The 14,353-nt window shown below is 36.2% G+C and overlaps 1 protein-coding gene across 2 annotated transcripts in view; it reads right to left on the reverse strand.

The window, feature by feature from the left end:
• Positions 1 to 313: 313 nt before the first annotated feature.
• ZNF280C (zinc finger protein 280C) overlaps positions 314 to 14,353 on the reverse strand; it is a 63,225-nt gene continuing 49,185 nt past the window's right edge. Inside the window, exons 15-19 of one of the 2 annotated variants that reach the window (XM_040627336.1) lie at positions 13,780 to 13,920; positions 7,004 to 7,066; positions 2,291 to 2,409; positions 2,099 to 2,147; positions 314 to 1,974 (exon numbers count right to left, since the gene is read on the reverse strand). In XM_040627336.1, the coding sequence (XP_040483270.1) occupies positions 1,959 to 1,974; positions 2,099 to 2,147; positions 2,291 to 2,409; positions 7,004 to 7,066; positions 13,780 to 13,920 (388 nt within the window). In that variant the 3' untranslated portion in view covers positions 314 to 1,958. Of the gene's footprint in view, positions 1,975 to 2,094; positions 2,148 to 2,290; positions 2,410 to 7,003; positions 7,067 to 13,779; positions 13,921 to 14,353 lie in introns of those variants that run through there. The other variant, XM_040627338.1, reaches the window with a different exon arrangement.

Below are 14,353 nucleotides of genomic sequence, written 5' to 3' on the forward strand. Positions count from 1 at the left end.
AAGTATAAAGCAAAAGAAGTTCTGATGTTAAGATGAAAAAAACCGCTCATGATTGAGTCAAACAACTTTGGAGCCTGACCACCTTAATGGCTATTAAAGATCACAAAGGGACTTTGCCAGCCTCTAAAGTCCAAGAAATTAATAAAATATACATAGTGAGCTTTTAACTGTGCTGGAGGAAAAACTGCAAGATGCATTCAGTAAAGCTCTCAGTGCGTAGGCCAAGTAATCAGGCTTCCATGTAAGAAGCAAAGCAATGCTCCTACTTACATGATAAAATCTACAGCTTTTACATGAATAACTCCTGAGGCACTTTACCAATACAAATTTTATTAAAAAAATAAGTAATAACATCAAACTGTTCAGCAAATCTATATTCAATGTAACCAAAATAAACAAACACCAAAATAAAAAAAATATACATCTATATATATATGGGCAAGAAACAAGTGCATTTTTTGGTCCCAATATTTTCTGAATATATTATCTTTATCCAAAGGAATTACATTAATGGCTAAGAAGATATTATGTATTAGATGTACAGAAACATAACTTTAAATTTTGCTTTAAGGTCTGTAGGAAGTGTTTTTTGCCAATTCTTTATGTCTTTGAACTGATAATCACTAAGATAATGATAGTCCCAAGATAGAGGATGTAATAATGTCTAATGGTCAGAATAATTACCAAATCTAGAAGGTATCAATAGGTAGCTACATGAAATTTGTAGAGAATTCTAAAGAATTTCTTGAGGTTCTTAAAACAAAACAAAACAAACACAAAAGTTTTAGAGAGAAGAGATAAAAGTGGACATAACAAAACACACACTAATAAATTTGGTGAAGGACAATATAAAACCAAGATAAAATTAAACATAAAAAATTTTGAATACTAGTATTGCTGAAAACTCCTAGGGTTAATAATACTGGATAAAACTTCAAATGACAGTACAAATAACTATAACTTTGGAACTGTAGTTTTAGAAACTTGTTTTCCAAGAACATGAAAGTAACCTTGGTTCCCTACACAACCAGTTTTTATATTCCTTGGACTGCATGCATACTAGACAAAGATTAAAGGGCAGCAGCCAAAATGATTAAACTTCAACTTGGATGTTGAAGAATTGATTTGATGGGTCTTTCTTGGTTAGAATGAACCCATAAGCATAAGATCAAGAACCAAAGCCCCCAGTGGGAAGTTGTGCTCAATTTGGTGGGCCTTGAGGTCCATCTCTGGCCAAATTAGCATCAGCCTTATGGGAGGCCAGTCATGAAGGAAGGGACTCTCCCCAAGGTCTGATGTCTTAAGGCCACAATCTAGAGGAGGTCTCACAGTCAAATAATTCACATTCCTTGGAAAGAGAGAACAGGCATCAGTTGTGTCCAGCGAAGGGGGACACTGACCAGGAGTATCCTGGACATTTTTTGAAATTTCTGTGTTGCTTCTGCATCTGAAAAATATGAAAAATAGAACAATGACAGACAAGGAAAAAGGAAAAAGACAGCTATCTGACCTAAAAATGTAAGACTTATAAGAAATTAACTAAGAAACCAGACAAAACAGACAAAGAAAATGAATAGCCATATCATTTGGAATGCAATATTCTGAAGGCAAGTACAGCAGAGAAAAACACAAATTATTTTAAGCAAAGCAAAAAAAGACCATAGCAACAAAAGTTATTTTTGGAGAGAGCCAACTGGAGAAAAAAGCATATGTTAAGATATGTTAACCTGACACAAAGATAAGGTGGAATAAGAATCTAGTGCCATCTGAAAGCTGAAAAGAGCTGAATCAGAGCTAGTGTCATGAACTTGGCTGTTTAACCGCCTTCGTGTGAGAAAACACTTCAGAAGTTTGAACTTAGGAAACTGCCTTTGTGTAAGAAAACACTTCAGAACTTTGAACTTAGGAAATTCCAACTTGTCTTGCACCAGGTTGCACGAGCTCCATAGAGCAGGAATCTATTTCAACAAGCGGCTTTAAAAACAAAAACAAAAACAAAATACTTTAATATTTTTCATTTCTATTAATGATACATTTAAAAATGCAACAGTGCTAAAATCCATAAAAGAAAAATGCACTAAATGAAAATTAAACTTACTCAGAAGTGGGTTCAGAAGTAGGTTCAGAAGTTGAGGTACTTTCGGGAACTGAAATTAAAAGAAGAGTTTTACATTTAAAATAGTATAGATAATGAGTGAGACTATTAATACAGAAGAGCCCATATTGTGGCTGATCAAAAATACAGGAATAAATATCAGAAATTCAAAGTAACACAATCATATATACATACCATTCTCTATTATAACTTGGCAAGTATGAGTTTTGCGTTGACACAAGTGTTTAGCCATACGGTCTAAACCAGAAGAATCAGTTAGGAAGTCACATTTAAGGCACACTAGAGTAATGCCCCTATGAAGAAAAAAAGAAAGCAAAGGTTTTTAATCTTTTTAATATTTTATGAAAAAGTCCATATAGCAAGTTTAATAATTATTTTTCCATGTAACAACTCTTGATTTGCTTTTTATGTGTCATGACCATCAATTTCCAATTTTGTTATATAAGCCTGATTTATCTGACATGGTACTCTAGAAAATGACAGAGCCATGTTTAAGTTATGCTAACATTCAGTGCTTTGTAAACTGTTCCCTCTCATATTGGTTGCTAAAAGACAGGGGTTAAGAGACTTAAAACCCAGTCGTGGCTCCACTAACAATTTGTAGAGCATGTGCAAGTCACATTCTTTCTGTGTCTCCGCCCATCTGGAAAGCAAGGACATAATATTCATTCAACATACATTTCTTTTTTAAAAAATTTTTATTTATTTATTTGACAGACAGAGAGTGAGAGCAAGGGAGAGAACAGCAGAGGGAGAGAGAAAAGCAGGCTCTATGCTGAACAGGGAGACCAATGCAGGACTCGATCCCAGGACCCTGGGATCATGACCTGAACCGAAGGCAGACACTTAATCAACTGAGCCACCCAGGTGCCCCTCAATATACATTTCTGAGGACCTTCCTCACACACTCCATACTACTAGGTGTTGTGGATACAAGAGTGAACAAAAAAGAGGGTAAACTCTGTGGAGCCTATAATCTAGCATCTTATTTTAGTGGTGATAAAATTAGAAAAGAAATGGGAAGGTTTTAAAAATAAATCATGTAATTTAATTATTGTTATTATCTGTCAGTTAACGAGCATAAGCATACTTTTACAGTTCATTGGATACTTTAGACTTAAGTACTTCACTTGTATAGGAATAAAAACCAGTAGCATACCTTAGGCTGACTTCTCTCCCCTGTGGCTCTAGTCTTTTTTAAAAAAAGATTTATTTATTTTGAGAGAGAGAGAGAGAGAGCATGCATGTGCGAGCAGCGGGAAGGGGAGAGAGAGAGAATCTTTCAAGCTGACTTCCCCACTGAGAGCAGGGCCCACCTGCCAAGGGGGGCTCCATCCCATGACCCATGAGATCATGACCTAAGCTGAAACCAAGAGTCGGATGCTTAACTGACTGAGCCACTCAGGCACTCCTACCGCAGCTCCAGTCTTAACAGCCTGCTGTGTATTTATACCTGGCTGTCATGCTGGCACATCAAAAATGATCTTCATAAACTGAAATTGTACTTTCTTCTCCACCCACGAAAACTATTCCTCCTAACTAATCTCTCTTATGATGTCATGCTCCCAACACAAAGGCTCAAAATTTGACTCTCTTTCTTCTAAAAACAGTCAATATTTCAAATATTTTATAATACTAACAATTTATTGAGCACTTAACTCTGTGCCAGGCTGAGGGTTTTAGACATGCTCATGAATCGGAAGAATTAACATAGTTAAAATGTCCATGCTACCCAGAGCAATCTACACTTTCAATGCTATCCCGATCAAAATACCAAGGACATTTTTCAAAGAACTGGAACAAACAGTCCTTAAATTTGTATGGAAACAGAAAAGGCCCCGAATCTCCAAGGAACTGTTGAAAAGGAAAAACAAAGCTGGGGGCATCACAATGCCGGATTTCGAGCTGTACTACAAAGCTGTGATCACAAAGACAGCATGGTACTGGCACAAAAACAGACACATAGACCAATGGAACAGAATAGAGAGCCCAGAAATGGACCCTCGGCTCTTTGGGCAACTAATATTTGATAAAGCAGGAAAAAACATCCGGTGGGAAAAAGACAGTCTCTTCAATAAATGGTGCTGGGAAAATTGGACAGCTACATGCAAAAGAATGAAACTTGACCACTATCTCACACCATACACAAAAATAAACTCCAAATGGATGAAAGACCTCGATGTGAGACAGGAATCCATCAAAATTCTAGAGGAGAACATAGGCAGCAACCTCTACGACATCGGCCAAAGCAACCTTTTTCATGACACATCCCCAAAGGCAAGAGAAACAAAAGATAAAATGAATTTATGGGACTTCATCAAGATTAAAAGTTTCTGCACATCCAAGGAAACAGTCAGAAAAACTAAGAGGCAGCCCACGGAATGGGAGAATATATTTGCAAATGACACTACAGATAAAGGACTGGTATCCAAGATCTACAAAGAACTTCTCAAACTCAATACACGAGAAACAAATAAACAAATCATAAAATGGGCAGAAGATATGAACAGACACTTTTCCAATGAAGACATACAAATGGCTAACAGACACATGAAAAAATGTTCAAAATCATTAGCCATCAGGGAAATTCAAATATTACTTTTTTTAAAATAAAGGACAGGGTCAAGTTTAATAACCTACCAAGGCCAAAATTAGATTGAAAGTGAGCCCTTTAATTCCAGAGTCCATGTTCTTAAATAGTGTACTACCACTTTACCACCTTAACCCAGATTCTTATTAAATCAGTCTTAACTACCGTAATAGTCTTAAACAGTCTGTGTGTCTCATGCAGCTACATCTTACCTCATAAGCCCTCCACACTGATCTTCCTTGACTCTACACAAAACACCAACAGTTTCCCCAATGGGTCCAAACTCCCTAACCTAGTTTTCAAAGATTCCACAATCTATATCTGAGCCAAAACTATTCCCCCAGACTTTGATCTTAATACTACATTATATAAAATTCATGTTGCATCTAAATTGAACTAGTCATTCATTGTATATGCCTTCTGCTCTTTACTTTCTGTACTTTTATTTATACTATTTCTTCCAACTAGAATGCCCTTGTGCTTCTTCTATGTGGAAGTCTCTCCCCTCCCTTTGAAATCAGTAACTCTCACAGCACTTATTGTGAACCTTCCTATATTACTGTAGTTACTTATATTCACACCTTATCATAAATTGTACATTCCTTGAAGGTTTGTACCAAGCCTTCTTCATCACTGTCAGCCTAATGGGAACTGCTACATTGCGTTATATATAATAGGTGCACAATAAATAAAAAATGAACATTGCATTTTAACAAAATAGTAATTACACAATTTACTGCTTTATAAAATTATAAATATGCTAAGTCCCATACACAGAAATTAATCAACTTTCTATTTAAATCTGAGGCCCATGCAAGTTAAGAAAAAAAGCATCTCAGATCTTTAAAGTCATAGAATCAATTCAAGAATCAAGCACCAAGCACACAACTGAGCTTGACAACAGTGAGGTAAAAATCAAATTAAACTCTCTAATCTTTAGAATTAATAAATCCCTTTTCATTCTTACAAAATTTTCCAGTAAAATTCTACTTCCTTGAATTTAGTAATATTTTAAAAATAGCATGAATATATTTTTACAGGAGAATCAAACTTTCCTCTGCCTATGAACTGTTGGTCCAACATCATCCACATACATTATTTTCAACATATACACTAATTTACTCAAAATCTTTACAGAATGCCTACCATGTGTCAGGCACTATTCAATGCTCGGTAAACATCTGGCATAGATAAATATCCAAACCATACACATTCTAGTGAGAAGACACAGATAATAAACAAAAGAGTGAAGTATACAACGTGTTGGAAAGTAAAAAGTGAAGAAAAATAAAACAATAAAGGGAGATAGGGAGTGGTGGGAATGGGGCTCAAGGGAAAGAATGCTAGTTTGAATGGAGTGGTCAAAGAAAGCCTCACTCATTGAACTAGAGACTTGAAGGAGGTGAGAGAGCTAGCTATGCAGATATCTACGGAAGAGTCAACAAGGCAGAACGAATAATAAATACAAAGATCCTGAGATCTATCACCCCCTCCTCCACTTTCCCACTAAGCCAAAGCATCAAAATAAGTACTGGCTAAACTTAAGTCTTTGTCTTAGCCTGGTGCTACCAAGATCTTGGCACTGTAATTTCAAATAGCAATGACGACATGAGCAAAATAATTAAACAAAGGAATATGAAGTCAAAAGAAATCAGAAGAATGTGGGAAAAAATGATGCTCACTGGATTCTGAGCTAAGGGTGTGTGGTATAATCAAAGTTAATTATCAGTGCCTTTAGAAATGTTCATCAGCAATTACTTTTGTAAGCAGGTTGTATATTTTTATCTCAAAATTTAAAAAACCCCTAAGAATTATGAAGGCTGTATATTGATCAAAACCAGTGTTATTCAATTTACTAGATATCTTTTTTTTTAAAGATTTTGTTTATTTATTTGACAGAGAGACAGCCAGCGAGAGAGGGAACACAAGCAGGGGGAGTGGGAAAGGAAGAAGCAGGCTCCCAGCAGTGGAGCCTGTTGTGGGGCTAGGTCCCAGAACTCCGGGATCATGCCCCGAGTCGAAGGCAGAGGCTTAATGACTGAGCCACCCAGGCGCCCCTATTTTTTTATTTTATAATGCAAATCCATGAAAGTTTCATCTTAATGCCTAACGCCACTGAAACAAAGTTTAGCTAGAAAACATAGGCTATTTCCCCTTGATCTATGATATAATGAATAGAACTGTCTTATGTCTGGTAGCAATCATTCATTTTCCAAACAAGGTACTTAAGCATCAGGTTAAAAAAAAAGTTACTACAATTTTTCAATAGAGAGAATGGAAAAAGAGCAACTAGTTACCTGAGAGTTCCAGAATGCTTCTTAAAAATATAAAACCGTTTACTCGGATGGTTGCTATGAGAGCTGGAAAGAAAACAGACAAATGAGATTTTATTACACAATAAATGATATTAATTTTATGACATTTCAAAGTCCATGTTTAGTTTTTTGGTTATGAATAAAAGATCATGACCTAAAATTTTAAATTCCATTCTTCTGTTTTAATTCAAGTTTTTTATCTTACATTTCATTTTACCTGTGTATTTACTTTTCTTCTTTTTTTAAAAAAGATTTTATTTATTTATTTGACAGAGACAGAGACAGCCAGCGAGAGAGGGAACACAAGCAGGGGGAGTGGGAGAGGAAGAAGCAGGCTCATAGCGGAGGAGCCTGATGTGGGGCTCGATCCCAGAACGCCGGAATCACGCCCTGAGCCGAAGGCAGACGCTTAACCGCTGTGCCACCCAGGCACCCCTTACCTGTGTATTTTCTAACAACATATTTCCCTGAGAATATTCTTAAATGATCAGTACCTTCACCATTATAAACAAAACAAAACAAAACTCTCAAAGTTAAAAATGCAAAGAGCATTAAATTAAATTTTTACAACTGTTAAGAGTTGAAAACAATTAAAAAGGTATTTGCTAATAATGTATTTTGCTATAATATAAATTGTTATGAATAATAATTATCACTTTCTTATCTTACTATACTTAGCAAGGGGGGAGAATCTGGATGATCCTTGAAGTGCTACTCGGGCTAAATTACATTACCTTTACCTGCCATCGGTAAAACGAAACATTTAAAGAATCTTTTGCAATTATTAGGAGAGCCTTTAGGGAAAGCAAAGCAGAGCTCATGAGTTAAAACAATACTTCTTCTATGCACAGAACAACAACAAAAAAAAACACCACTAACCCAATTTTGCAGCCAATGGCAATAGCTTTTATACCCCCTTTTATTTTTATTTTTTAAAGATTTATTTATTTGAGAGAGAGAGAGAGAGTGCAAGAGCAGGAGGAGGAGCAGAGGGATAAGGAGAGAGGATCCTCAAACAGACTCCCTACTGAGCGTGGAGCCTGGCATGGGGTTTGATTCCCGGACCCTGAGATCATGACCTGAGCTGAAATCAAGAGTTAAGCACTTCACTTACTGAGCCACCCAGGCATCCCTATACCCCCTTTAAACTGATAAGGAGAGCTTTCCTGTATTAGAAAGGCAGGATTAGCCAGGAGTAGCACAGCACAGTATTACTCAAAGTGTGGTTCATGGACCAGCAGCATCCATATCATCTGGGAACTCATCAGAAATACAAAGTCTCAGGTCCCACTCTAGACCTGCTGAATTGATTGCTGGCAGTGAGGCCCAGAAATCAGTTTCAACAAGTTTTTCAGGTGATTCTTATGCAAGCTAAAGTTTGAGAAACACTAGCTGCCCTAGCTTGCACTGACAGACCCAAACCAGCCAACACACCAAGTCAATGATCACCCTTAGACAAAAGGTACCTATCACCAGCATACCATGTACGCAGGGGGGTGGGGGGACGATTCTGGCTAGCTATAATCCCATGAAAATAGCTGCAGAATCGAGGCCGTGCTGAATACAAAGAATTGCTTTCTCAAGTAGATAAGACAGACACATATTTAATGAGGCAGAATAGCTGAATGGTACAGAACTCAAAGGCAGGAATGATTCCTATGAGTGGCTGTGGTGATCAGATACTTCACAGAAGGTAAACTGAGAGGGAAGGAGAGTGGTAGTCCAAGGAATAACAAAGAATAAGGAAAATCACTTTAGATATTGAATATGAAACAAACTATATGTTGGGGAAGATTAATTTGGGGGGCCTGATTTGTTACAGAGTTGGTGGTGGGCTGGGAATAAAGGTACTCAACCTCTAAGAAAATGAGACTTCTGTAGGTACAGAACTCAAGTCTATGACAAAAGTCCATACTGGGTCAGGATGTACCATTTATAGGAGGAGGTACCTGAGGCAACAAAGAAAGCAAGACAGCACTGAATTAGGGGAAATGCAAAGGCCCTTAAAAAGTAGGAGTGGAAACTTACGGTTCTTTATGAGGCTAAGTAAGTGCTCCATGTGTGTGATGACAATGCAGTGCAAGGTTGGGGCTCACTGGAAATTAGGAAAAAGTTATGAAGGAAGCCTGAGGCCAACTGGGAATATTTTGGGATAGAATGGTATTGGAGGTCCTAGAAGACAGTTAAGAACCTATGGAAAATGGGAGGCAGGAGGACAGAATGACCATGGGTTTAAGAAACACAAAATATTTTCCAATTTAATCTCCTATAAATTAGGGGCAGAATTAAAGCTCCATTGGGGTAGCCATGTGTTTGGCACAGAATAAAAGACCAGCATTCATAAATGCTATCAAAATACCAATAACATTTTTCACAGAACTAGAAAAAATAATCCTAAAGTTTGTATGGAAACGCAAAAGACATCGAATAGCCAAAGCAATCTTGAAAAAGAACAAAACTCCAGGTATTACAATTCCAGATGTCAAGATATACTAGAAAGCTGTAGTGATCAACACAGTATGGTACTGGCACATAGATCAATGAAACAGAAAAGAGAGTCCAGAAATAAACCCACACTTACATGGTTAATTAATCTATGTCAAAGGAGGCAAGAATACGCAATGGGGGAAACACAGTATCTTTGACAAATGGTGCTACCAAAACTGGACAGCTACATGTAGAAGAATGAAACTGGACCACTTTCCTACACCATACACAAAAATAAACTCAAAATAGATTAAAGACCTAATGTGAGGCCTGAAACCATAAAACTCCTAGAAGAAAACATAGACAGTAATTTCTTTGACATCAGCTGTAGAAACATTTTTCTAAATATGTCTCCTCAGGTAAGGGAAACAAAAGCAAAATTAAACTATTTGGACTACACCAAAATAAAAAGCTTTTAAAATTTTTTTTTTATTTTTTTAAATTATTAAGTAGGCTCCACACCCAGAGTGGAACCCAACACAGGGCCTGAACTCATGACAATGAGATCAAGACCTGAGCTGAGATTCAGTCTGATGCCTAACCAACTGAGCCACCCAGGGGCCCCCAAAATAAAATGCCTTTGCACAGCAAAGGAAGCCATCAGCAAAACAAAAAGGCATCCTACTAAATGGGGGAAGAAATTTGCAAATGTTATATCTGCTTCTCCCTCTCCCTCTGCCCCTCCCCTGCCTTGCTTGTGCTCTCTCTTGCGTGCATGTGCACGTGCATGTCCTCTCTCTCAAATAAATAAGTAAAATCTTAAAAAAGAGTACATGTATCTTGATGAACACTGAGCAATGTATAGAACTGTTGAATCATTATATTGTACACCTGAAACTAATGTAATTGTATGTTAATTATACTTCAATGAAAAATATACCAGCATTTTTTCCCAGCAGTATACTGAGAGAAAGATTTGCTGGGGCCTGGTTCAGGGCAACCAAGGTACAGAAATCCCTGTAGTAGTTGGGAGGCAGAGTGGTAAATTGCAGAAGATGGACATTCAGGAAGCCACTGTGAATGGTGGCAGATCAAGAGAGCACCACAGGCTTCAGAAACTTAAAGTGTGTTATTTTCAGTTGATGTTCCACATTTCCGCAAATGACACCTTGAGACAAACTGAGCTTAAAGAGTACTGGGGTGATAGTAGTTTGGATCCCAGACAGAAAATAATGTTTGACTTATTTTTGTTCTTTATAGATGCCAGTGGGTCAAAGTTGAAAATATCTATCAAAACTGATGAAGAGATGGATCTCAGGAAAACTCAACATTGAAATTGGAGGATTTACAGTTGAAAGGCAAAACAAAATTCTGAGTGATTAAGATATCAAGAAAGGGAATGTAAAGAGGCAAGAAGAGTTGAAAAAAAAGAAAAGGTAAGGAAATAAAGGCAACCTACTGAATGGGAGAAGATATTTGCAAACGACATATCGGATAAAGGGTTAGTATCTAAAATATATAAAGAACTGATACAACTCAACACCCAAAAAACAAATAATCCAATTAAAAAATGGGCAGAAGACATGATCAAACATTTTGCCAAAGAAGACATCCAGATGACTAACAGACACATGAAAAGATGCTCAACATCAGAGAAATGTAAATCAAAACTGCAATGAGATATCATCTCACACCTGTCAGAATGGCTAAGATCAAAAACACAAGAAACAAGTGTTGGCAAGATTGTGCAGAAAAAAGGAACTGACATGCACTGTTGGTGGGATGCAAACTGGTGCAGCCACTCAAAAACAGTATGACGGTTCCTCAAAAGTTAAAAACTGAACTACCCTAGGATTCAGTAATCCCACTACTGGGTTTTTACCCAAAAAATGCAAAACATTAATTCAAAGGGATACATGCACCGCTATGTTTATTGCAGCATTATTTACAATAGCCAAACTATGGAAGCAGCCTAAGTGTCCACTGACAGATGAATGGATAAAGACACACACACTCAATGGAATATTATATTACTCAGCAATAAAAAGAATGAAATCTTGCCATTTGCAATGATGTGGACGGAGCTAGAGAATATAATGCTAGGCAAAATAAGTCAGAGAAAGATAAACACCATATGATCTCACTCATATGTGGAATTTAAGAAAAAAGCAAATGAGCAAAGGAAAAAAAGAGACAAAACCAGAAACAGACTCTTAACTACAGAGAACAAACTGATGGTTACCAGAGGGGAGGTGGGTGGGGGATGGGTGGGATAGGTGATGGGGATTAAGAGCACACTTCTCATGATGAATACTGAGTAATGCATGGAATTGCTGAATCACTATACTGTACACCTGAAACTAATATAACACTATGTTAACTATACTGGAATTAAAATGAAAAACTTAAAAAGTAAAACAATGTCTGAGGCAAAAAAAAAAAAAAGAAGAAGTAATGAAATAGAGGAGTAGCTGAAAGGGAAGAAAAAAATGATGGTAACATATTAAGAGAAGTTGAGGAGAGGATTTTCAAAAGTGAGTGATCAAAGTATCAAATATTCTAAAGAAGTGACAGAAAAGTAAGAATGAAAACTAGTGAGTATATTTAGTGATTAGGGTATGATGGACTGATACTTTTTAAAGGGGCAGCTTTATCTAATAGGTGGGGGCGATACTCAAATTACAAAGGGTAAAGAAGTGGCAAGTAAAATAGTAAAGAAACTCTTTAAAATATTGACAGTAAAAGGAAGACAAGAAAATATGCAAAGCAAAGGCAGAGCTCCTTCATCCTAAAAAAAAAAATGCGTGAAAATATGTGCAGGCAGAAGGAATGTGGTAGAGAGAAAGAGATGAAATGAAGACACAAAATAACTGAATAAGGTTCTGGAGAAAATGGAAGAGATGAGGGACAGGATTTGCTTTCAAAAAGTGAGAAATGTATTTTTCTGAGATTAATGTCTGGATAAAAGGGAGAAAAACTTGAGGTAGAAAAAAGTTAATCCTGGGAAAAATGAGAAGGATGACCTCTGAGTAATTAGTAGGAACGAGACTAACAACTAAGAGACTAGAATAAAATCTTGAGGGTACTGAAAAGGATTTAAACAGATGTTGTAGATAAAAAAACAAAGCTATTTTTAAAAACACAGAACCAAATTAAAGTTAAAAAATCACAAATTCAGAGCTAATTAAATCAAGTGCAGTTTGGTAGTTTGGAAAGGAGCACAGCGAAAGATCGAAAACGATAAGAGATTCATGGACAGCAAGTTTTAAGCATGTTTGAAGATGTAAAAGATTCAAGGATAAAAAGCAAGCAACATTCACAACAGATGACCTTAAGGGTGAGGTTGATATGAAGTTAGATTGGTGCTGCTAGACTGGAAAGAAGGGTCAAGACTCTGAAAATCATGAGGTAATGAGAATTCAAAATGAATAAATATTGTATATGATGAGCTAAGTTGGGACAGTGGTAAGGAGGGGGGGATAACATATAACAGGGGTCTTGTTATGATCTGCAAGAAAACCACTTTTATCAGTTATATCTTATTTCTGACTGAAAATAAATGGAACTACCTCAGGTTGAATAATCAACTTAGCATATGTATATCTGAACAATTTTTATGTATTTAAAAAAATCCTTCCTGAAACAATAAAGTAAGCTGCTATTAATGAGGTCCAAATGAAAGTAATGTGGTCTCTGAAGTCTTTATCTAGCATAGAGTACATGGTAGCTGCTCAAATAACATAAATTGAATTGATGTACGAAATGGAATTCTAACTGTAGCATCATGACTAGAATATCCTTATAGTCTCTCATTTCACATTTCATTGAATGAATGCAAAGATAAATGGCTTGAAAGACTAATGGACAGAAAGATGGATAAAAGGAAGGGGGAGAAGGGAGGGAGGGTGGGGAGGGAGAAAGTGCACTCATGTGAGCACCAGTAATATTCTTAGCATCTTTGACAAACCTGGAGTCTCTCAAAGTGACTGCTTTGAATAGGATAACACTCATGTGATTACACGTATTTATTTGATAAATATTTTGAAAACATTAAAAATTTTATGCCTGAGAATAACCACTTGTTAAAAGACTTAGAAAAACAAATTTCCCAAACAAACCTATTCTAATTTCATTAGTCTAACTGCTCTTAAAAATTTCTGTCCTCTAATTTCATGATTTATCACATGGGAAAATATTAAGTAATATCCTAGAAATTCCCTATTGCTCAATCCTTTTAGCTCCTTGATGTGACAACTAATAGGACAACTTTATTTTTTAAAAACAAACATCTTAATGGGAATTTTGATTGGTGGTGTACATGTTTAACTTACCTCACCATATGATTTATAAAGGCTTTGTTACAGTTAGTGTTGTATTTGCAAAAATTACAATGGATATATATCGAAAAGTGGCTTGCAAAATCTTTAATTTTGGAATGACACTCAATGCACTTGTGAATGCCTCGACGACACCTTACAGAAACGGAAAAAACAAGATGAAAATATATCATGAAACAAAAATAATAAGGTAAAGCCTTATTAATGTTTTATCAACTGAAGCTAAGATGTTTAAATTAACACCTTTAAATAGAGACATAATTTGAGAATTTGATTTGAAACAGTAAGCTAGAATAAGTGTCAAAAATCAAACACCAGTTAATGTTTCCCTGGAATAAAAAGGATCACATTAATCAATTCAACTATCACAAGATATAAGCACAAAATAGAAGATTAGTGTAACTGATAATTATATAATGAACACTAATTCCAGTTCTGCTCAGCAGTTGTAAAGGCTACCTTTTTATTATCTACTTAGCCTTTATGCCAGACAAGTGATTAGCATGTAACCGTGCAAGGGACTTGTGATATGGTAAATTATATTAAAATAAACCTTTAATATTTAATA

The sequence above is a fragment of the Ursus maritimus genome (genome assembly GCF_017311325.1).
Source record: "Ursus maritimus isolate PB19 chromosome X unlocalized genomic scaffold, ASM1731132v1 scaffold_X1, whole genome shotgun sequence".
NCBI classification, from domain to species: domain Eukaryota; kingdom Metazoa; phylum Chordata; class Mammalia; order Carnivora; family Ursidae; genus Ursus; species Ursus maritimus.